The sequence below is a fragment of the Pungitius pungitius genome, chromosome 6 (genome assembly GCF_949316345.1).
Source record: "Pungitius pungitius chromosome 6, fPunPun2.1, whole genome shotgun sequence".
NCBI classification, from domain to species: domain Eukaryota; kingdom Metazoa; phylum Chordata; class Actinopteri; order Perciformes; family Gasterosteidae; genus Pungitius; species Pungitius pungitius.
Window position 1 is genome coordinate 15,114,770 of NC_084905.1, and position 21,365 is coordinate 15,136,134.

The following is a 21,365-nucleotide window of genomic DNA, read 5'->3' on the forward strand; positions in this document are numbered from 1 at the left end:
GTGGGCATACAAGTAAGAAGGCTTTTATAAAGGCTGAAAGGCTACAGAGGTCCAATGTGTGTAAAAATGTGTCCTAGTAACATCAGCGCATTAAACACCTATTTTAATAACGGAGTCATTTTTAAAGAAACGTAAGTTTCCAATGTATGGTTATAATAACAGAAATTCAGTTTCATATGTAACAGTAAACTGAATATTTTAAGTTTTTAGACTGTCAGACAAAACAAGCAATTCCAGAAAATCATATGAATAAGTGCCATTACATATTATATTGATTATTTGTTAATATATTTAAAGCAGAACTAAATGAAAAGTTAAAAAAAAGACACTTTCAGAACAACTCCACTGAAGTCTAATATAGCTCGACCCACTTTTGTTTTAAGAGAGAGAAAAGCAGCCTTCTCAGATGCCTACATTCGGTCCCCTAAGCAAAACAATTTTTCATCTTTGTCCTGCATACACACACACACACACACACACACACACACACACACACACACACTCTGAGGCGCAGCAGACCTGCAGAGCACTCGCTCAGCGGCGCAGTACAGTTACTTTAGTCCACATTGCCGAAAGCCAGAGCTGCAGACCCCCCCCCTCACCAGCTCCATCATTTAGCCCACACTCGGAAAACAATGGGCCACGTATTCCCTCTGGGCTCAGGTGCTTATTTACCATGCCGGCAGATGGGTGAATCTTTGCCAGGCGCTGCTCACACATTACACAGATAATGTAGCCGCGCCAGCCTCAGCCTCATTACACTGCTACCACGGTGCAATCCTGACAGCTGAGCGATACCGTCTCCCCACCCCCGAGACATGTTAAATTATCTGACTAATTACATCAAGACGGCACTGGGAGAGTATGGGAAGCCGCTCAAGAAGTCAATCCGACCGAGGATTTATTCGATGACTAATGCATTAGAGAACGAAGAGCTTCTGTATTTGCACTGCTGTGTTTACTCTGTTGCACTAGCGGCTGAAAAGTTAGATGTGTTCAGAGTGGAAGTGTGAGCACTAACACGCTGTTGTATGAATAGATTTGAATTCCACAAGGGTTTGTATCCATTGAAGCACAAAGCTGAAGTACCGCAACAAGTGTTCTCAAAAAGGGACAAAAAATACAGAAAAAAAAGAAAACAGCTCGACTCTACTTACCCCAAATAGCCATGAAGATGGCAAAGAACACAGTGCCGCCGTTATCAAAGAGATGGGTCACCTAGAAGCACAAGTACACGAAGGACTGCTCTGAAAAATTGATTTTGATTTAGTCAAATGCAGGGCGGGACGTTGCAACGTCTTTCAGACTCTCAGCGTGGTGCTCGGGGCCTCAAATGAAACATTCCTTACAGGAATAGATTGACAGTTTGGCCAATTAGCTTATTTGCTTTCTCTCAAAGAGTTTAATGAGAATATCGATTCCAATCTTTGTGTCTGCATGATAGATGTAGTACAGGAGACGGCACAACTGGAAGAGGTATTGAAGTGTTTGGTGGTATCTCGTTAGTGCCACATCAACAGCTCCTGCAATTACTAAAACCTAAACAGCCAATGTGGCAGAAGCACTGCAAAGTACAGCTTAAACCAGTGTGTTGCTGCAGTAAAATGTTGCCCTTAAATTCTATTTCCTGTAATGTAAAATACATAAATGTACACTAATGACTGCAGTCACTTAAACACAGTGAGGCACATCGCTTAGTAATTAAACACTGGTTTAAGCATTGGGACTGAAAAGGTGGGAATAGTGCACCCCTAAAAATCATACTATACTATAGAAATGTTTATAACACAGAGAGTGACAGAACTGCACTGACCTTTGCATAGACGCAACTGTCACTGAGCTTCCACGGCTCACAGGTGTCCTCACACATAGGACACATGATGGTGGTGTTGGCTTCACAAATCTCTTTACTGGGACAGCGAGGCAACAATCAGGAACATACACGTTTTAAACTGCACGTTGTGTAAATGGAGGGAGTCGCTTGCGTCTCGTGTGTTACGCAGCAGACTGCGAGCACTGACCTGACTTGGCTTGAGTCCATAGTGAAGAGGCCGTAGAGGAAGACAAAGACGCCGACCAGGGCGGCAGGGATCAACATGCCGGTGTACCAGCCCAACCACGCAAAGTAGAGACCGATCTTCTCGCCAAAGTACCGCCTGGGAGTCAGAGGGAGCTAGAGTTAGAGAGGGGCTGCTGGGCTGACATACACTAACATATCTGCCTCCCAAATCACAGTTGTCGGGTTGCCCCGTGAGCAAGACAATTAGTCCGCAACTGCTCCAGCGGTTTGCCAAAAGCAGCTCAGTGGCAATCAGCTCCGTCTGGCAGCTCCCAAGTGTTTATTCACTCAAGGACACGGCCGCTAAGAGCTAAGTTCTCTTCTCCATAGATTGTTGTTATAAAAGTATTGGATATCTTTAAAAGCGTCCGTGTTCCATGTAAAACAAGATGGAAAAAGGCTCATCACCAGGACACTGGAGCTCATGTCAGGGTCCAACAGCAGGTCACGGTGCTGATTACCTGATCAGGTCCAGAGGCTGGTATTTATACCAGATGCCCCAGCGGGCCCAGCGCTCATAGAGAAGGTGCCTGTGGTTCTGGGCGCCGTGCGTCTTGATTGGGTGTCTGCTCTTGTAACCCCCCTGAGGAGATAACGAGATGGGAAACTCTTGATTGCAGAAAGAATTTCAGAGTCGGCCTATTTGTAAATCCTTACAGCTATTTAAACGCAACGGAACATCTTCTCACCTCGTGAGGAGGAAATGCAGCCTCATATGTGCTGTTGCCCAATAAGCGGTTGATACCTACAGTGGAATAAACAGCGTTAAAGGATGCAGCAAGAAAAGCAAAAGAACGCCACATTAAAAATTCAGTACCAGTCATGACTGGAGACCAGTGAGATGTTCATTCATTCATTTTTACACAGTCATAACAATCTTGTGCATTACGTAACTGACAAGCTGCATCAGACAAGCCCATTTGAGGCCGATTTTGAAATAACTGGAAACATTTCTGCTGGACCATAATTACTTGGTGTCAGATTAATCAACCCCATAAACTGACGGCACATGTTTGACCGTATGAGGCGGTAGTGGATGAAACGTTAATGTTTCAAATAACAATAGTGCATTCATTTGCATTGTCATCCCCTGACTACACAAAGCAGGGAGCGGAGACAAGGATTTTCCACTCTTGTGGGAGAGCTGATCTTATGTAATATTAATGTGAAATCCGCCCTGGCCCTTGAAAGGCCAAACGTTAATCAGCAAAACAAGTCTGTGGCAGTCAGACAACATAGTACATGTGTGCCAAAATCCCAAAACAACAGCTAGAACGATAGGAAGGGGACGACAGCTCAGCGGGAGCTCAAACTGTAATCATCCCACCAGAAACCTGCCAAAACAAAAGCATAAGCCTCCTGACCCTGTGTGACAAATATTGTTCAGTAGGTGAGGAGCAGGAGGAGCAGCAGGAGACAGCAGCTGGCCGCGGCGCCTTACCCATCTTTGATTTGCCCTCCTCGTACTTGGTGCGCTGCAGCACATGATGAACGATTCTGCTTCTGGTGGAATTGGAGAAGAAGGTCCCTCTGTTGCTGATAGTGAAGCTGGAAATGAACGGCACACTCCTCCAGTTATACATCATGTGACACTCGAAGCGTCACAGCTTTTGGTGCCAGCTGAGCCCATAACGATGTGGGGCTCATTACACCTCTATCTGTGGCGTTCTTTTGAAACAGAAACGTCCAGGGTGACGAATATTAATGCTTCCCCGACAAATGAGATTAGATGATGCCTTTCGTCAAAGATTCATTAAACTGAAAAACAACCCTACTTATAAAATATTGCTGTGTTTTGATATTTTATTTATGATTAGCTCGTCTTTATCGTTCTGGCTCAAAGCTATAAAATATACAAGACGGCTGGTTTCTAAATTCCACATGAAGAGCCCAGGACATAAATGGATGTGATGGATAAGAGGGGCACAGCGGACACAGAGCAGGTTAAATATCATCTAACACTCAGATGCTGCCATTATGTGATCATGAGCGTGAGTTCCTGTGATGGCCTGAATGACCGAGTGCACGTCGTCCTTACTGATGCATGCGAGCTCTGCTGAAGGGGGCCGTGTAGCAGTCGGTTTCCTCCAGGTCAGGCAAGGCCTCTTTGTCCAATTTCATGGGATTTCTGGGAAGCCAGCTTTTTATCTGACGGCATCTCAGATGAAATCTGCTGCGCCGACGTAAAGAGCAAACAGGATTAACAGCACAGATTAACATGCAGACTGTTTCCTTTGATGTGAAATCTCTAACCTTTTCCCTTCTGACACCCCAGCAAAATCCATATTAAAAGGACAACGCACTTTTTTTTGATACTCCAGTCATTATTAAAGACCATTTAAAGATTGAAGGCATGATTTCCTAAGCCTTTTTGCCCTTTAATGTTATTGTCACAGTCCGTCTCTCCGTCATTACTTTCAAAATGCCTCTCTAATTCCCCAAATAAGTAGAGAAAAGAATAAGAGCCAGCATTTGATCTCTAATCTCATCTCTAAGCGCTTATCCGGGGTCGGGTCGTCCGAGGGGCAACGGCTCCATCAGGGGACCCACAACTCTCCTCTCCCGCCTACGTCTACTTGCTCCGAGCGTTAAAGTACACCGTGAAATCGAACAGGCTCACAATATACCCCACGTATTGGTGGCAATGTGGAACTGGGTAAAGCAAATCTACAAACATCTCTGAAATCCCTTCCTTTTATACAACAACATTTTACATGAGCCATCTGGCAGAAGATCTTAAATCTTGTAAGTGCAAACTTGAAAGATCTTGTAAAAGTTTGGGACTGTTCCTGTACCACAGTTTGTTGGGCCAAGACCTAGGACAAAATGGCTGGTGGGAAGGGGAACAAAGATAAAGTGGAAAAAGACAGTGATCAAAGTGTATCAATGGCACAAGTGCAAGAACTCCTTGAACAACAAAAAGCTTTTTGCAAAGAACTTTTACAGCAGCAAGAAAGCAATTTCAAAGCATTTGTCTGCACTATTATGGATACATCCAGTAAAAGAATTGGTGAACTGCTTAAAGATCTGCAAGACCTAAGAACAAGTCTGCAATTCACGCAAAAGGAGGTGGATGAATTGAAATCTACATGTAAAGGAACTCAATCAATCTGCAAATCACAAGAATCAGATATTGAGCGACTGGCAGAATCCATGTTGATACTGGATGCTAAATCTGACTCCCTGGACAGTCAGGCAAGGAGAGCCAACTTAATTATGGATGGCATTCCTGAGGCAGAAAAGGAAAACAACTTGGTCTCAGAGGAAAAAGTTCTGAAAATTATCGAAGAGAAACTCAACCTGGACCCTAAGATAATTGGAGTGGAACAGGCAATGCGTGTCGGAAAGGTGAACATCTCCAGCGATGGCACTCAAGGCAGACCACGACCAGTCATTGTGAGATTCCATAGAATAAAGGACAGAGACACGGTGCTAAGGAATGCAAGAAAATTGAAGGGGACGAGTATCTTCATAAATGAGGACTATCCAGAGACTGTGAGACAGAAAAGGAAGGAACTTCTGCCGAAAATGAAAGAAGCCAGAGAGCGGGGGGACTATGCCTTTCTGAGGTATGACAAACTCATCATTCGGCAGGGCGAGAAAAAAAATTCTTTTACAGTTCAATAATGGGACATGAAATGGTAAAACATCAAACAGTGACATTATCTTTTCTAATAATAATGGATGTTGTGTTCTCGTGGAGATGTTTTCCCCTGCAGTGGATTTCTATCTGGTGTTGCATTTTCCTAAGGTCTCCGTATCATTGTTGCATTTTTCGCACAAACCTTTTTGTGGTTATGGGGACAAAACCAGACTGTGAGGCTCGTAGGCGTGAGTTGTGGTTTTGGTGTAAGAGTGACCGTGTGAAAGGATGGATGACAGGGTGTGTGACTGAGGGTGAGTGTCCATATGACATATTAGTGATACTATATGTGGCAAGAAAAGGGTGTGTAAGAAGACAACTGAGAATACTGGGGGAGTGTTCATATGACATTTGGGAGGTTACAGTAAACGATGGTGCAAGACTTCAACTGACACCATGCTTGACTTAGATTCAGACACAGATCCAGAGAGTAAGTACTTTAAGAATGGGAGAAATTGTGACTACTACACGGAAAATCAGTTCAACGAAAAGTTTGGGTCAGAACACAATATAAAGATAATACACTTCAATAGTAGAAGCCTTTACGCTAATTTTTACAAGATTAAAGACTACCTAGACCAGTTCACCTCACCGTTCAGTGTAATCGCAATCTCGGAGACCTGGATTAGTCTGGAGAAAGGGGTGGAATTTGAGTTGGATGGTTATAATCTGAATTATGTAAACAGAGGCAACAAAAGGGGAGGGGGAGTTGCACTTTATGTTGATAGAAGACTTAAGTACAAGATTGTTGAAAGTATGACGGCTGCAATTGATGATATATGTGAATGTATTACTATTGAAATTGATATGGGGAAAAGGAAGAACATCATTGTCAGCTGTGCATACCGGGCTCCCAACAATAGCATAGAGAAGTTCAAGGAGTTGATGGAGAGTATGGCTACAAACACCGAGCAAAAGGTAACTTTTCTCTGTGGCGATTACAACATCGATCTTCTGAATCCTAACAAACTAACACCGATAGAGGAATTCATGGATGCAATGTACAGCAGAAGCTTGTATCCTACTATTACTAAACCTAGTCGAATTACATTTCACTCTGCAACACTTATAGATAATATTTTTACTAATAACCTAATAGATAATATAGAAAGTGGACTATTATTAAATGATATTAGTGACCATCTGCCGGTGTTTGCAATCTACAGCGGTGCACCTGGGTTGGCTGAAAGGAATGAAATGATAGAAAGGAGATTAAGAACGGTTGACAATCTAAACAAGTTCAGAAATGAATTGGGTGCACAAAACTGGAGAAAGGTTTATGAGGCAGAGGAGGTTGATTATGCTTATGATTCCTTCCTGCAAACTTTTCTGATGTTATATGACAGATGCTGTCCAATTCAGCAAAGCAGAAAACGAGCAAATCGCTCAGATAAACCTTGGCTTACAAAGGGTTTGTTGAACGCCTGTAAAAAGAAGAACTTCTTATATAAAGAGTTTATCAAGAATAGAAATAAGGAGAAAGAAATGAAGTATAAAAGATATAAAAATAAATTAACTGATATTATGCGAAATTGTAAAAAGGATTATTATTGTAAACTACTAGATAAAAATAAAAATAATATAAAGGAGACATGGAAGATCTTAAATTCAATTATAAGAAATCAATCGACCAGCTCTGGATTGCCAGAAGAAATTCTAGATAATGATAAGATTATTAATGACAAAAAGGAGATGGTAGAAGGCTTCAATAAATTCTTTGTAAATGTGGGCCCTAAACTAGAAGAGCAGATAAACCTTCCGCAAGGGGGGTGTGTAGCGCATTATTTGGGCAAGAGGAACCCAGATACTATCTTTCTGAAGGACACCGATAAAAATGAAATTATTGCCATAGTTAATAAATTCAAAAAAAACACATCAAGAGACTGGAATGGTATTGATATGACAATAGTAAAAGAGGTTATTATTAATATAGCAGATCCCCTAGCACATATTTGTAATGTTTCACTTCAAACGGGCTTCTTTCCAACCAAAATGAAAACTGCCAAGGTAATTCCGATTTTCAAAGAAGGTGAAAAAAACCTTTACAATAACTACAGACCAGTCTCCCTGCTTTCCCAGTTTTCCAAAATTTTGGAAAAAATATTTGCTACAAGGATGGACAGTTTCATAGATAAACATGGATTACTCATAGATAGTCAATATGGTTTTAGGCCAAACCGATCAACATCGTTGGCACTCAACAAGCACAATAGATAACAAAAAGATGGCAATAGGGGTCTTTATAGACCTGAAGAAGGCATTTGACACAATAAACCATGATATATTGATACACAAACTGGAAAGCTATGGGATCAGAGGGGTTGGACTAAATTGGGTACAAAGTTACATAGGACAAAGAAAACAGTTTGTACAGATAGGGGATAAGAAGTCCACCTTAAGAAATATTACCTGTGGTGTGCCGCAAGGATCAATACTGGGTCCAAAACTATTTATTATTTATATAAATGACATAAGTAATGCATCCAGGATCCTGAAAAATGTTATTTTTGCAGATGACACAAATGTATTCTGTGAAGGAGGGAACCTCGAACAGTTGTTGGAGGCGGTCTCGACTGAGTTAACCAAGTTGAAATTGTGGTTTGATATAAATAGATTATCACTTAATGTAAAGAAAACCAAATTTATGGTCTTTGGTAAAAGTAACACACAAGCAAACACACAGATCGATAATATAAAAATCGAAAGGGTGTTTGAATACTCCTTTCTAGGTGTAAGGATAGACCACAAGCTCAGCTGGAGGCCACAGGTCACTCGTGTACACTCAAAATTGGCACGATGTGTAGGGATACTAGTCAGAGTCAGACATATATTGAATATACAATCACTGCATACACTGTACTGTACACTGTTTGCCCCCTATTTGAGTTACTGTGTGGAAGTGTGGGGTAATACCTACAAAAGCACCCTACAGGCAATATGCACAATTCAAAAAAAAGCAATACGGATAGTTAATAAGGTGGGGTACTATGAACACACAAACACATTATTTCTGAAATTAAATATATTAAAATTTATGGACTTAAAAGATTTTAAAACGTTACAGATTGTATTTAAAGCAACAAACAGCCTACTCTCAGGAAACCTTCAAAGTTTGTTTAGGGACAGACTAGGAGACTATAATTTAAGAGGGAGACTGAAACTGAGGCAACCAAAGGTGCACTCTACACTCAAAAGCAGGTGCATATCGGTCTGTGGGGTGAAGTTGTGGAACAACTTACCAGATAAGATCAGAGATTGTAAACATATTGCACAGTTCAAAAAACATCTTAAATTATACACATTAGCCAAATATGAGATCTGTGAAAATATTCAGTGACGGAAATTTAAATTGTTTTTAATTGTGAGTGTGAGTATGCGTGCGTGTGTGAGGGTGAGAGAGTGTGTGTGAGAGAGTGTGTGTATGTATGTATGTATGATATTAATCTCCAAATATATACAAATTGAGAATATGGATAAGATAGGGGTGGGTATCTATAAGCTTTTGCTTCTCTCTACTCCTTTTCTTGAACAAAAGGTGACTTTTCTAATTTTATGGTCTATGTCTATGTTGATTTTTAAATAAATTTAAATATTTTTTTTTTTTTTAAATGTCTGCATGTTCAAGAAATAAAATGCTTCAAATCAAATCAAATCAAATCAAATGTCATTAGTTTGGTCATGAACCAACGAGTTGTACAGATTTACACTTAATGATGAAAAGAGAAAAAAGAGACCACCAAAGTTATTACAATTAATCCCGCAGGGGACATGAATGTTTTTTATCATATTTCAAAGAAGTCCTTCCACTCCTTTAGAAAGTCAGGTGATCACAAAAGTCAGTAAGATCCATCCTCTGTGTTCTATTATTATGTCTGAAAAATGTTCAGCAATCCATCCAATAGTTGGGATGCATGTTTCTGTCTGAAATAAACCCGCAGAACAACATTAACATCCTTGGAGCTGAGCATCAGTTGGCTGCTTAATATTTTCCCACCGTTTCTCCAAATTTGCTGGACAGGTGTAATTTGTCAGGCTCTTCCTCCGTATTAAATAAATACAAATGGGAATAGGAAAGAGTGAGCATTTTACGAATAATGTTGTAAAAACAGGTCATGTTGTGTAATAAATGATATGAACCCAGGAAGCTGTGCCTACCCGCACAACCGCCCATTTGTTCAGCTTTGCCGGGACGTGTTAGTGACGGACCATTAGTAGACACATAAAGCCCATTTCTCTTTTCAGGGCAACAAATGAGTGACTGCAGGAGCTCAGAGGAAATATGACGAGCTCCTCATTGTTCACAATGACTAAGACCACTCTCACGAAAGCGCTTAGTTCTCAGTTGGACAGCTGGGCGAGGGATCCTTGTCTGCCTGACCTGTCATCCAAGCACGACTATGAAAATAAACATGTTATATTATATAAATGAGGGGAAATGATCTCACCGATATCCTCCATGTTGTCAACTGCTTTAACCTTTTTTAACCACAGTCTGTTTGTGATAAATTGTTTATTGATAGAGAATATTAATCTGCATGCTTAAGTATTAGTCAATGAGCTCTGTTCAAAAGAGAAAAACATGACTGACGCCATGTTTTCAGTTGAATGGGTAAAAACCAGGAGTCCTTTTAGAACAGTAAGAGCATGACTCATTGACTGTTGCCTAAGCACAGCTTTATAAAGGCTTACGTTTACAGAGAAAAATGATGTTTGTGGACCAAACATAATTTACATAACTTCTCATAAGGAGTAAAGCTGACAAATTCATCAACTACGAGTTAAAAGCCACGCAAAACGTGGTTTCAGATCGAAGATATATCTCTATTAGAGTAAAAATTGATGACTGAATAAGCAACTTTGCCTTTAGTCAAAAACTGTTAGTTATCAGGACCGTGTTGACCGTGGGTGTTTTTTGACCAGATCTGATTCACCAAAGCCTAACGAAATAACTTTCATCATCTGATCAAAACTTAAATTTGAATGAATCCTCATTGGTGCTTGGAAGTATGACATCACCTTTTCCCAACTGAGTCCTGCCCATCTCAAACCAGTGAGAAGAGCCAAAAGCAAAGAAAAAATGTAAATGATTTGTAGAACCTGCTCTAAATGAAGCAAAATGCTGTGTTCATGTAGGATCAGTAACATCTTAATTGAGTTAATGAAAATGTTTTTTCAAGCCTTAAAAGCCAAATGCGAGTTTTAATTTTAAAAAAGGAAATAAATGCGCATGTATATGTTAATGAAGGTTCTTTCAAACAAAAGATGTTGATACAAACTTCTTTCTTTGATTTGTTGTTCGACTGTTTCCATCTGGATCCCAGTGGGATTGAGAGATGGAGATTCAGAGTCCTGTGCAGAGCTTGCTAAACTCTTGAACATCACATCAAAGCGCGTCCCTCTAAAAATAGCATGCTAATCAGCCCGTGCAGCTCCATATATTTAGTTTCATAGAAAAAGCACCGTGTTACAGTGTTGTATTCTTAACAATGAGCCCGACTTGCTGGATGCTGTGCTTTTGTGGAAGGTTGGAAAGTTTAATAAATCAAGAAAATTTAAGCAAACAGTGCGACATTCCACTGCACTTAATTACAGATTTATTTTTAGACCTTCCAACCATTTCGATTATTTTTGCTTAACAGTGTTTCACTGGGGTTCAAATTTAAAATATAATCCCGGACTCTATACTTACTGTTTATTTACTGATACTTGTAATTACTGCGTAAAAGGTTGATATTTAATGCCCATGCATTTAAACAATCACTGTTTGAGTTGCATATCTTCTACTGAGGAGAATTGAAACGCCATCCCCAGCTCTCGTCACGACTCCGGCCGCGCTGCCACTAACGTCATTCATTAGAGGCACTGAAGCATCCGGCTTCCTGCCCCCGCAGAGCAACAGAGAAAAGGAATCCTTTACTCTAGATGTACTCACCTGCCCAAGGTTTTGCTCTTCCAGTCCGTGAAGTAACATTTTTTCCTTGAAAGGCACAAAAAAGCACACGTTAACACGACTGGATGAAGTGGCCAGCGACGAGTTGAAAGCTTATTTTCCTCCTTTTACAGTCACCTGAAAGGCATTCGGATGTTCATCTGCTCCGCATACTTGCAGAGCGTATCCCAAGGAGCGTGGACCTTGACAAACATGATGTCGTTGTTCGTCAACGACGGCTTTTGAGAACGAATAGAAACAGGGGTTTGAGATCTAAGTTAAATGAGAGAATCAAGGAAATGAAAGTGTTTTTCTTCACCTCCTTCTCCAGCATTAGACCCTCAGCACGTAGATTCTTCTCAAAGGTGCACCTCTTTTCCACCTGCGGACTGGACTTCTTGTAAACGAGAATGTAGTCAATGCGCTTCCTCCCTTCTCGGAAGAACAGCCCAGAGGACCGAGCTGGATTCTTTCTCTGCAGAAGCAACGGTTCTTTGTTTAATTGTGCCGAACCCAACCTGCTGATGTCTGAAGCTTCTCGTTGATTAAGTAAATACAGTCAAACAGTGTCAACAGTAATAATAGTAAACTGCGTGTTACCTGAATCGAATTCGGGCGGGCCTCTAATTTAACGCGGGTAACAGGCTTTTGGAGCGGGAAGGTCTCCTCTGCCCTGGTTTCACACGGAGTCACCTCCGACTCCTCGACGTACTGATCCTTCCCATCCTCTGCTGCAGGAGAAGCAGCGGGACAGAAAGACGGTTATTCGACTGCTACTTGATTTCCTTCCAACTGATGTGCCTGAGTAAAATAAAAGTTAATAACCCATAATACACCCAGAAATCCTTTCCTAGCCGCTGAGTGTTAACGAGGTAACGAAGTGTTAACGAGTAACACAACACATCCGTGTAGGGTGTCAGAAGCCATCTCACTGTGTCTAAATCTCATAATGCATGCAGCAATGGCACGACATTGCACCCTATGGCTGAATGGCCATGTACCATTTCACGCCGCAGCACATGTCATTTGGGAAGGTTGGCTCACTTCTCCAGTCGAATTGTTGAATGATCTGTACAGTGCTGTGCTGACATCCGGTGAAAAATAATAAAAAAATCAAAATCATTCAAATAATATCAACAACTAACATGTGGGGAAATAAAGAGTTTCTTCTTAGCATTTCTTTTAAATCACAGAAGCACCCAGAGCGATTTAACAAAGATTAACATCTTATTTTAGTAACTGAAGTTCATTTCGAGTACTCTACTCACGTTGGCACATTATTGGGTCTCGGACAGAGACAATTTAGTTTAAATGCTAAATCAATAGCGGGGCCGTCTGTTTTTTTGCCGTTTTATTTGAACTAGAATATATTACCTGGTCCAGGCTGGGAGGAAGGATTTAGGAGATCACAACTCATACTCTCTACAACAGCTAAACTGTCATCAAAGCAAGAATATTTCTGTTACTCACCACAAATAATACAGAAAATCAACATAACAACATGAGGCAATTTCATCCAGTACAACATGGTACATAATCCGAAGTGCACAGCTTTGGTCCGGAATGTCCTGAAGGTTTTGGGAAACTGTTTGCGGTGATGTGTCTCGTTTTCAGACGTCACACTGAACGCCAAAACCATCCATTTCCTTTCCAGTTTAAGGTGCAGAGTAACATAATTAGAGGCTGCAGTAAAACTCAGCATGCGCCACATTTTGGTTTTACTCTGTAGCAGGAATGCATCCAGCTTATTTAAACCAATAAAGCACATCTATCGCTGCACACAGGCCGGGAAGCATGGTTGGCCCGCCTTCATTCTCTCCTTCTGTCTGCACCTGCTTTGGGCCAAGAGAAAACCTCTTCCTCAGATGTCCATTTTTAGCACAAAAAAAAGAGCCACCATTCACCAAAATAGCAACACCTCACCTTGTGCAGCCTCATTTGCATGAAACTAGATCTCCCTTCTCACTTTTGCACGCTCCATTCACCAGGAGAACACCAAAGGGCTGGGCCAAGAGCGCCTCAAGGTCGGGAAAATACCAACATACCCCCATTCTTTCTCCCCTGCCTCTGAAAGTGCACCAGACACATGTGACTGAGTTTTCTAAGTCCTCTGCAGCATCATCACACACTGCTACATCAGTACTGCATCCGTGCAGAGGACTGAGGGAATAAAGATACACACACAAACAAACAAACAGTTTGCAGCACAGGCGTGATGTTTATTTCTCGAAGGCTCTTCGGGAAACATAGTAGAAAATGTTTGTTTTGAAACCACATCATGAAAATCCACTTTGGAATTTACCCTGCCACGCGGCAAATTAGCACTTAGCCGCATGTTCCTTTTCATGGGACTGACCTGCCTGCGGGGGGAGGAGGCTGCAGGAGTTGCTGACGCTCTGACTCAGACCCTCGACTTCTGCCTTGGGCTCCGGCGTCAGAGGCACAGACAGGAAGTGGTTGAGGTTGATCGGATGAGTCTGACTCTGGGCCAGACATGGCAGGCTGCGGCGAGACGGCTTCAGGCTCTTCTCCTTCAGGATCTCGCTGATGCTGGTGTGCATGCCTGAGGACGACAGGCAGAGGGGAGGGAGACATCGTGTTCATTTCTTCAGATCAATGTCTTCAGTTATGTTTGGCTTGTTGAAGCTGCCAAAGTAAGAGCATATTTACATTACATTATCACTCGCATTGGTTATTGTCATTTTCAGCACATGAAACCGCTTCCTAACTTATATCGCAAAACATAACAAACTAGAATCAACAAAAGGAAAGGACTGAATTGTAAGCAGAAGGGGGGGAAATAAATTGTAACAAGATCTAATCAAGAACCGAGAGAGAGAAATCCCTTCAGTCATTAACTGGTCCATCCTTTTATGGAGATAATGTGGGTGATAATGTGCATTAAAACCAGCAACACTCCTCCGCCATCAGCACACGGCTCAATATCTCAAGAAAAGGCTGCATTATGCTGCAACCAGTTTCACAAAAGGTACATGTAGTAACAGCATCACGCCTTAACTTTATATATATATCTATATCTATATATATAGATATATATATTTGTTAATCAATGCCAGGCAGAGGTTGAAGTTCATGGTTACTTCAGCAGTAAAAGCCATATGGTAACAGTGAGAATGAGCGATGCTTTAACGGTATGCTGTAACAATTGAACCCTGAGGTGAACAACGATGATGAATGTCCAGTGTTTGAAGCAGGTCGTTGTAGCCGACCTTCACAGCAGGCAGCGTGAAATGAAGGCACTCCATTCAAATGGGAAAGTGACTTAGTTTCATCGCCACTGAGGAATTCTGCCTGTGACCTTCGCTGATAATTCACCCTCCCGCCTCCTGGGGGCCTGCGCGGCAGGCCGTGCAATAACTCACTGTCATGACAATGATACCAACGGGGGCCCAGGGGAGCCACTGATACTGATGTTTATTTTATTTCCCGTGCAGACCCACCGATGTGAAATGAACGAGAGAGCCACACAACACGTTACGAAGGAGGGAGGAAAAACCGCAGAAAAATTAATGTGTAATATAAATTCAGCTCGCGGACAGATTTCCCTCTACTCAGGCGACAGATTTATTAAAAATGACTTGAAATAAAAGTGTTAAAAGTACAATAACGCAGAACAAAATTTAGAGAGGAGCAAACATTAAATGAATCAACCTCTCTGCATAAGAAAGTTAATTTGATCTCGGGTCAACAATAAAGCTTTATTCCCCAGTACTTTAATCATTTCTACTGAGTGTACAAGCCTTCATTCCCCCTTCGTCGGATTTCAGAAATCAATCACTTCTATTGAATTTAGTACTTCAAATACGGAGCTGTGGGCTGCACATTGGTCCAGTGAGCCAGGTTTGTTTCTCCCAGCAACAAGATGCTTTATGCAAACATGAGTTCATGACTGGCTGGAAAAAGCCTCGCTAGCTTTCACTCAGGAGGCAAGAAGCCTAAAGTGCAATAATTTCACGGACTCTGCATCGCAAGTTCACATCCTTATTTAATACACCGTCGCACTTTCACTCCATTACGCCGATCGATAGGAAGAGAGCGGCTGCTGTGTAGATCAAAAAAAAGGGGTACATTTAGTGGACGCTGGCCGGTCTAGATCCCCGCGAATCCCCACGGAAACGGACTCAATGTGCCTCAGATGGTACAGAGGAGCAGAGCTAATGGGCCTGCATGGCTGAGGCTCGGTGGTCCGAAAGAACTGCCGGATTTTAAAAATAGACCCGCGAATCGGACCGATTGTGTGAATTTGCTTCCATAAAAAAATGTCAGACAGTTTAGTCGTTTAGCCTCAATGGCGATAATAATGGTTATCTGAAAATAATTGCCTTGTTTTCTGGTGCTTGCAGAGCCCGACCACGGCCCTACAGCCGGAGCAGCTGTGCAGCACATTCTGACTTTGTGTGGGTCTACATAAATATATAAAGGGTTCATCTAATGTGAAATCCTGTGTTTAATCTCGCTGCGCACGGGCTAAAACTGGTTTATCAGGAGAGAGTTAATCCTGTGTGTGTTTGTGCGTGTGCGTGTTTGTGTGAGTCCGTGGGCCGATACCGAGTCCTGCACTGAGGGCACAGGACACAGCGGAGGAATGAACGAATACAAAATAAGCAGCTCAAGAAAAAAATAAAAAAACACCTCTGTTTTTCTTTTTTGTGAACTAGTGTGAGACGGGGACATGACGACGATCACAAATACCCACTGGACGAAGTTCAACAAAGGTGGTGCTCTGGGCTCTGGATCTCTCCTGTGCGAATGTGAAATTAAGAGGAGTTTTTGGTTGTGCATGTGTATTATATACCATTGTGACAGAATACTTGTCTACATATCAGAGGAAACAAAAAATCATGTAGTGAAATGAAAACACGGTCCATTAAGTCCACAAGTAAATAAGAAAGTTACTTCTGCTTTTAGTCGTTTGTCCGCGATGAGACTCGAGCAGAGAGTTCAGAATCAACACATCATCCGCAAGGAAGCAGCGAGCTGAGAATTCAGGTCAGTGGGTTGTTTCCCATCATGCATCTGTCTTTCCTTGTTCTATACCCTCAATAATTCATCCATGTTCAGCCCATAACACTTTTTCGCTCAGGATCTCGTTGCATCGGGACCTCTTCAAGCACAGCAAACATGATTGTTACTGCTTTCCTTTTCCTCTAAAAGCAGGAACAAAATGTGTCACAAACACGCGAGGAGCAGGTCCAAAGCGCTGCTGCAGTGCGTTTGTAACAACGATCACACGCCGGCATGACGGAGACAAGGCCAGCAGCTTCTCCTTCAGAAACCTAAGCCAAGCAATAAGAGAGTGGTGTGTCCCCCCACCCCCCCCCCTCCGCCTGGCACCATGTCAGAGAACGCAGGCGAGGACGAGATCACGGGGAGAATTGAGAGCGGCGTCGTTACCAGCCACTGAAATTCAGCTCTTATGACACACGGCGAGTACTCGGGGCCCACCGATAATTCTCCATCAACAAAAAAAAAGGATGAGTGGTCCCTGGTAGGAAGCATACGAGAGGACAAAGACGGGAAAACAAACCACCAGACACTTTTGTCACTACATCATCCTAGATTAGATGGGATGTAAAAACATGGGGTGAGTTAAATATTTGTTCAACATAACAATCCTCATTTTGAAGCACTTTAGAAAGAAAGTTATCTTCCACGCTAGAGCTCATGCCATCAATATTAAGAATCATTTTAATTCTCTTGAAATGATTTGACATAACCGCACAGGTATTTTTGAATGCAGTCTTCATATCACGAAACAGCGTATTGATTTGAAACGTATTGATTCAATAAGATATTGATTTGAACACGAAGCCTCAAGAGGTGATCGTCTTAACACAGTGAAGACAAACATTTCATCAGATCCATAAAACCGTTTAGTATTTTGTTGTTTTGTTTTTTACACTGAACACTGAATCCCAGTGGACGTAATCATGACTTTTGATCAGCAGGACAACAAAGCTCACAACTTGCCCCACAGTCTCTGTTGCAAGTCGTCATTGACCGTGAACACACCTCTGAGCAGCAGGCACCTTTTGGCCTCGGTTTAAACCGTTCAGGGCCTTATTATACAATCTTGGCATCCCTCCGGATTGCATCATTGGAGCGGATTAAACATCTTCCTTCACTCACACGATCCCTTTATTAGCCCCGCCCCTTCGACGTCACACCATCTTCTTATGTCCCCTGATTGCTTGTTATTTCTACTACACCACAGGATTTTCCGCAAAGCCTCCACTGTGTCCCGGCGGACACCCCTCATCGGGGACGGCACATAATCTACGCTGTGTTCATTAGATAGTAGCCAGCTTTAAAAAAAACAAAAAAAGGTCACAGCGGAACACCTCAGTTCCACCGATGATCGCCAAAGTCAACGGGTTTCGCAAAACGTGATTGAACTGAATAACTTTGGGCTCCAGCAGAAAGTGTTGTTCCTATAACCTAGCAACAAAACAACTATTTAAAGCCTGCGAAAGTGTTGAAGCTGGTGGCTGTAAGACAAACAAATGCAGAACAAGATGGCCACTTTGTTTTGTCTACCTGGCACTCTTCAATTTACACTCACACACACACACACACACACACACACACACATCTCCATCAACTTCCATAAAATGTATGTCAGCCTAATATCTACAGCAGACTGAATAACAGATGATACTGTATGTAATCTGTCCAAATCTGTACGGAAATGAATGTCTGTATCTATGAAACCATCTGCCTGCTTGCATAAGAGGACAGGTGGCCTGCTTAGGACGGTGCAACCAAAGGTTTAAACGTGAACACACACACACACACACACACACACAAAGTTAAAAAGTGTGCTCACTAACAAAGGACCGGACTCTCAGTCCTGCAGCAACTAGCGGACGAAGCCACCGACAAACAAACATGCTTTCATTAAAAATAAATAGTTTTCATGAGCAACATGGGCTGGATATTGTTTTATAGTGAGTATTCTCTAAAAACTATCAAATAAGTTGGCTTTTGACTGTATTATATTAACATATCAACCATTGGTTTCATTATCAATCAGTCTGCAATATTAACATTGTGAAAAGTTAATGTTTTTTTGGCCTATGAAACCCAAGAAAACAGAAGAATGTCCTGCAGCACAGTATGAACCAACAGTTTAAAGATCACACTTATTATTATTAATAATATACTGTGTGACTTCAAGAAAAGAAGAAATGCTGTCACTGATGATTGTGTTTGAAGAAGGGCTTTATCATTTCAAAATTTGGGTTTTGTGAGCTAACTCCCTCTTTGCCTTCGATGTAACAGTGCACTTCAAGGCGGGAGGAGGTCCACGCTGGGAAATCAGTGGATAACGTTAAAGTTATAGGGAAAGAAAGAATAAATATCAAGTCATGCGATTAAACTAAATCCAAAACATCAAAACAACCACAGTCTGTTGCGATGATCATGCAGATTCTCCATAAAATCTAATTATGGATTACAGTGGCTCAGTCCATTTTGAGAATGTCATGAGGTCTATTGTCAGTCTAAATATTCTCCATTGGTTCTCAAAACCAGCAAAGAGACACAACTTAACCCACGTAAGCCAACTCCTTATTCAGCAGGGCATCCCCTCACTGGAGGGATCTCAAGGCGCTCCTCTCATCCGAACCCAGGGGACGGAGCCTTTCATCCTCCTCAGGCATGTGGCCTCAACTGAAATAGGTCATCTCTCCACATTTATGAGCCTGTGGCGTGAAAACAAGAAGGTTGTCCACCATTTCTCTGCATTTAGACAGGCAGCGCATGAATAATTAACAAAGTATTAAAAGAAAGCCCTATTTTAAGCCCTAGTTTAAAATAAATATTGCCGCTGCAGTGTATAAAGCATGAAGGAAGGACGCAGATGGATGGCATGATAATTATTTCATCATGTCTCTGAAGAAATGTGTGGACATCACTGATGTTTCTCTCACCGTCCACTTTGATACAAAATGCAATCCTGCAGATTGGATCAAAAACACGAATGAGTTGAATGGACACCAATAAGGTCAGCGGTTCGAACCCTGGCTGCTCCATGCCCCGTGTCAAAGTGTCCCTGAGCAAGACACCCAACCCCTAACTGCTCCCCGGGCAAAATGTAAAAACCATGAGTAAAAAAAAAAGAAAAAGCAATTTAAGTTACTTTGGATAAAAGTGTCAGCCAGAGCGACGGCGACGTCTGACAGTCATTTCTCTCCATTACAGTCACAGCCTGAGTGTGGCTATTCCTGTCAGGCTACTTCTCCTGCAGCGCAAACCATTCTGCAGGCTCCTGTGCAGCTTTGTGTGGAAAAGATTGTGTCTTTCCTCATGGCTCATGCACAACAAAATGCAACCATTGCTTACCCATCTACCCCACTTGTACCCCCTGCTGAGCTGGTGCACGTGACTGTGAGAGCAGTTCAGACCACGGCGAGTTCAAACAAAACGAAACATCTTCCACATATCTGCATGGTTTGCTTGAGAAGAAAGGTCGTGCAGCATCGACAGCAACCCCCCCACTGTGCTGTAATAAACATGGTTTAAACACCATGAACTATTCCTGAACAAAGGCGCCACGTTGAAAAGCTAATTGCATTTACTTCAAATTTCTCTACGGAGCCTCCTGCATAAAAACAAATGACGGAGCTGGTGCGACGTTACATAAAGCGGTGGCCCCGCTGTGAGGGAGGCACACGGTCCGTAACCAGGCTTCACCCCCGGGGGGGGGGGGGGGCGGGGACCCCCAACTCTGTGCCTTTAGCGACACCCGGCTGGACACTCGTCTCCAACTAAACCAAAAGAAAAGTCAACAGCTCCTTTCGGCAGAGCTGTGCGTCTCGACGCGATGCGCCACCGACCTTTCTGCTGCTTGAAGGACTGGATGGAGCCCGAGTGGTGCACCATCGCGACGCTCCGCCGCTCTCCAGCGGGACGAGAACTCCGTCTCACGAACAGCGCACTGCCGGAACACGCGGGACGCGGTGGTGGTGGCGGTGGTGCTGCTGCTGCTGCTGCTGCTGGTGTTGGTGGTGGTGGTTGTGGTGGTGGTGCTGGAGGGGACGCGTAGGTGTTCCCGCGGCGGCTCCCATCCTGCCAAACGATCTAGCGGACGATGCGCAAACCCCCAGCAACACCTGTCTAAGCTCCGCACCCCCCCCCCCCCCCCCCGGCTCCCCCGCCTCCCCCCGCACCCACTCCCTCACCCCCACCCCCCTCACACACACACAGACACACTCCTCCGCTCCCCGACGGACACCATCCGCGGCTGTTGTCATGGTGACGGGCAGTGAGGGAAGGTCCTGAGATGGACACGTCCCGTCCTGATATACAGACTGATCGATCATCCGTTTGTACTGCATGTAGCCTTTGGCATCACGTAAACACCATCGGGTGTATGTATACAAATTATACATAAATTCTGTGTTCACGTTTAACAACACTACAATGTTTATGAGGCCATTTGGCTCTGGAAATATCATATTTAAGGATTGTTGAAAAGTAAATCTATAAATATTCATTAAAGAAAGGACTATAGATTTCTTGAAAATATTCAACATTGTGTAAATACAATACAAATACAAAAAAAGAGATGGCAGTGTATCTTTTGCTTTGGCATTAAATACTATTTGGCTGTGAGAATAACTCTGAACAATCAATAGAGCCGTGGAGCTGACACCCTGCTGTCTGCTGGGGGGGTTTCCCACAGAAGTTACAGCATGTTGTGAAACCTGAGC

General features: G+C 42.7%; 1 protein-coding gene across 2 annotated transcripts in view; it reads right to left on the minus strand.

Moving 5' to 3' along the window:
• ano3 (anoctamin 3) overlaps window positions 1-20,775 on the minus strand; it is a 28,466-nt gene extending 7,691 nt beyond the window's left edge. Inside the window, exons 1-13 of one of the 2 annotated variants that reach the window (XM_037451808.2) lie at window positions 20,490-20,775; window positions 13,988-14,194; window positions 12,232-12,362; window positions 11,951-12,106; window positions 11,770-11,870; window positions 11,635-11,679; window positions 4,098-4,229; window positions 3,501-3,607; window positions 2,749-2,804; window positions 2,521-2,642; window positions 2,022-2,156; window positions 1,814-1,910; window positions 1,158-1,218 (exon numbers count right to left, since the gene is read on the minus strand). In XM_037451808.2, the coding sequence (XP_037307705.1) occupies window positions 1,158-1,218; window positions 1,814-1,910; window positions 2,022-2,156; window positions 2,521-2,642; window positions 2,749-2,804; window positions 3,501-3,607; window positions 4,098-4,229; window positions 11,635-11,679; window positions 11,770-11,870; window positions 11,951-12,106; window positions 12,232-12,362; window positions 13,988-14,194; window positions 20,490-20,535 (1,396 nt within the window). In that variant the 5' untranslated portion in view covers window positions 20,536-20,775. Of the gene's footprint in view, window positions 1-1,157; window positions 1,219-1,813; window positions 1,911-2,021; window positions 2,157-2,520; window positions 2,643-2,748; window positions 2,805-3,500; window positions 3,608-4,097; window positions 4,233-11,634; window positions 11,680-11,769; window positions 11,871-11,950; window positions 12,107-12,231; window positions 12,363-13,987; window positions 14,195-20,489 lie in introns of both variants that reach the window. The other variant, XM_037451807.2, reaches the window with a different exon arrangement.
• Between the last annotated feature and the right edge of the window lie 590 nt (window positions 20,776-21,365).